The 2,136-nt window shown below is 46.3% G+C and overlaps 1 protein-coding gene across 2 annotated transcripts in view; it reads right to left on the reverse strand.

Moving 5' to 3' along the window:
* Positions 1–508: 508 nt before the first annotated feature.
* Positions 509–2,136, reverse strand: part of Mixl1 (Mix paired-like homeobox) — a 2,467-nt gene continuing 839 nt past the window's right edge. The window contains exon 2 of one of the 2 annotated variants that reach the window (XM_021175687.1): positions 509–916. In XM_021175687.1, the coding sequence (XP_021031346.1) occupies positions 614–916 (303 nt within the window). In that variant the 3' untranslated portion in view covers positions 509–613. Of the gene's footprint in view, positions 940–2,136 lie in introns of both variants that reach the window. The other variant, XM_021175678.1, reaches the window with a different exon arrangement.

The raw sequence follows: 2,136 nt of genomic DNA on the forward strand, positions 1-2,136 counted from the left end.
CATATAAAATTTTAAACAAAAATAATGACATCCAGTAATTTGGAGATATATGTTAATATCATATACATTTTTTAAGCAAAAAAAAAAAAAAAAGCAACATCCAGTTATGGTAGCAAATAAAGCTAGAAGGTCAGGAGTTTGAGGCATCCTTCCTTCCTTACACAGCAAGGTCAAGAACAAAACAAAAAGACTCAGTGAAAACGAGTAATAAATCTTGGTGAGAAGTCCAGAGTACAGGATGTGGGTTAGAGTGGGTGAACCCACTACAACTAGGACTACAAGAAGACAGCAGCTGCCGAGAAAGTGGGGAAACTGAGTCAAGCCGAAGGTTCTTATGAAGAAAACAAGTTCTGAACAATCAGTCTGGAAAAATAGGAATAACCCTAGTAAGAAGGCCCAGGGGATGCGGACCAAATTATAATGTGCAGTCTTGGAGAGTCACAGTGACTTTTGGGTGGCTACCGAGAACAAGCCAGCAGTAAAGGCTCAGTGTCGGAGAAGGGAACCTAAATGTGAGAGATGATCCAGAACCAAGGCCATGGCCAGCCAGGAGAGTGTTCTTCTTCGAATCTCACAGATCTCCCTGAGTGCATCCTCAATGCTCCCAGAATTCTCAGAAGTTACCTAAGGCAGAAAAGATGTGCTCCTCCCAGGAGTCCAACTTTGAGCCAATATCTTCAGAGAGAGACGAATAAGTTTCAAAACTCTGAGAACCAGATGTGCAGACACCTCCTCCGGCCATGCTGGGATCTGGAACGTGGTTCACATCTGCCTCCAGGGGCAGCTGAGGCTTCAAACACCTAGCTTCAGTCCCAGGAGCAGGGCAGTGGAGAAAAACTCCCCGCCTTGAGGATAAGGGCTGAAAAGACTTCCCACTCTGGCGCCTGGACTTGGCCCGTCTGTTCTGGAACCACACCTGGGGGACAAGAGGAGAAAAGACTGCTCAGCTGCTTCCGGTTGGGGTTTTTATTGTTTGTTTGGGGGTTTGCTTGAGATAGCTTCTCTAGCCAGTGCTGATCTCAACCTCGGGTGGTAGCCAAGGAGAACCTTGACCTTGAATTTATGATTCTCCTTCCTCCACTCCAGAGCTGGGGTTACAGGCTGCGCCACCACGAGTGGTTTGCGTGGTGACTGAGGATGGAACCCAGGGTTTCGTGCATGCTAGGCAAGCACTCTACAGATAAAACTGCATATTAGCCTTGGCTCTCTGCTCAAAGTCTGTGGCTTACAGAAAGCACTTGAACCAATGGTTTGATGTTCAGAGCTCCAAACCTTCTCAGTCATCATTCTCAGATGCAAAGCTGGAATGCTGTCTGGGTCTGTCTATACTTGCTATGCTTGGTTGTTTGTCTGCTTTTCATTTTACACATTTTTTAAAAAAGACAGGGTCTCAGCCGGGTGGTGGTAGCATACACCTTTAATCCCAGTAGGTATTTTTCCTCGGTGAAGCTCATTTCTGTGTGTAAATGTCTTTACTATTTCCCCACAAATGTGTCCTGCATAGGAAGCCCACTGAAAGTGACAATTGAAGCCAGGAGATAGTGGCACACCCCCTTAATCCTAGACAAAGGAGGCACATCTTTGATTTCAAGGCCAGCCTGGTCTACAGAGCAAATTCCAGGACAGCCAGGGCTACCCAGAGAAACCCTGACTGGAGGGGGTAAAAAAGTGACAGTTGAGTAGTCACCCTAAGTCCAGGAAAAAATAAACACTAAATGTCCACTCTCCTGAGATTAAATGAGGCCTCCTACATAAAACTACATGCACTCAGGCACAGACTAACCGTCAAGGAGGCAAGCATCTAAACTGGGTGTTGGGGAACCTACCTGTAATCCAAGCACCCAGGAAGCTGAGGCAGAAGGATTGTGAATTGAAGTCCAGCTTGGACTGCGCAGCATGAACTTGTCTCAGTCTCTCTCTCTCTCTCTCTCTCTCTCTCTCTCTCACACACACACACACACACACACACACAGAGAGAGAGAGAGAGAGAGAGAGAGAGACTTCTCCCTAGCATCTCCAAGATTCTGATCTAAATGATCGACAAGAAGTTCTTGCTTGTTTTGAAGGTGATCCTGTTCTGCTACTTAGAATCAAAGCCAGAGGAAGGCTTCTCTTTCTCTCTCTCTCCTCTCTCTC

This window comes from Mus caroli, chromosome 1 (assembly GCF_900094665.2).
Source record: "Mus caroli chromosome 1, CAROLI_EIJ_v1.1, whole genome shotgun sequence".
In the NCBI taxonomy this organism is placed as follows: Eukaryota; Metazoa; Chordata; class Mammalia; order Rodentia; family Muridae; genus Mus; species Mus caroli.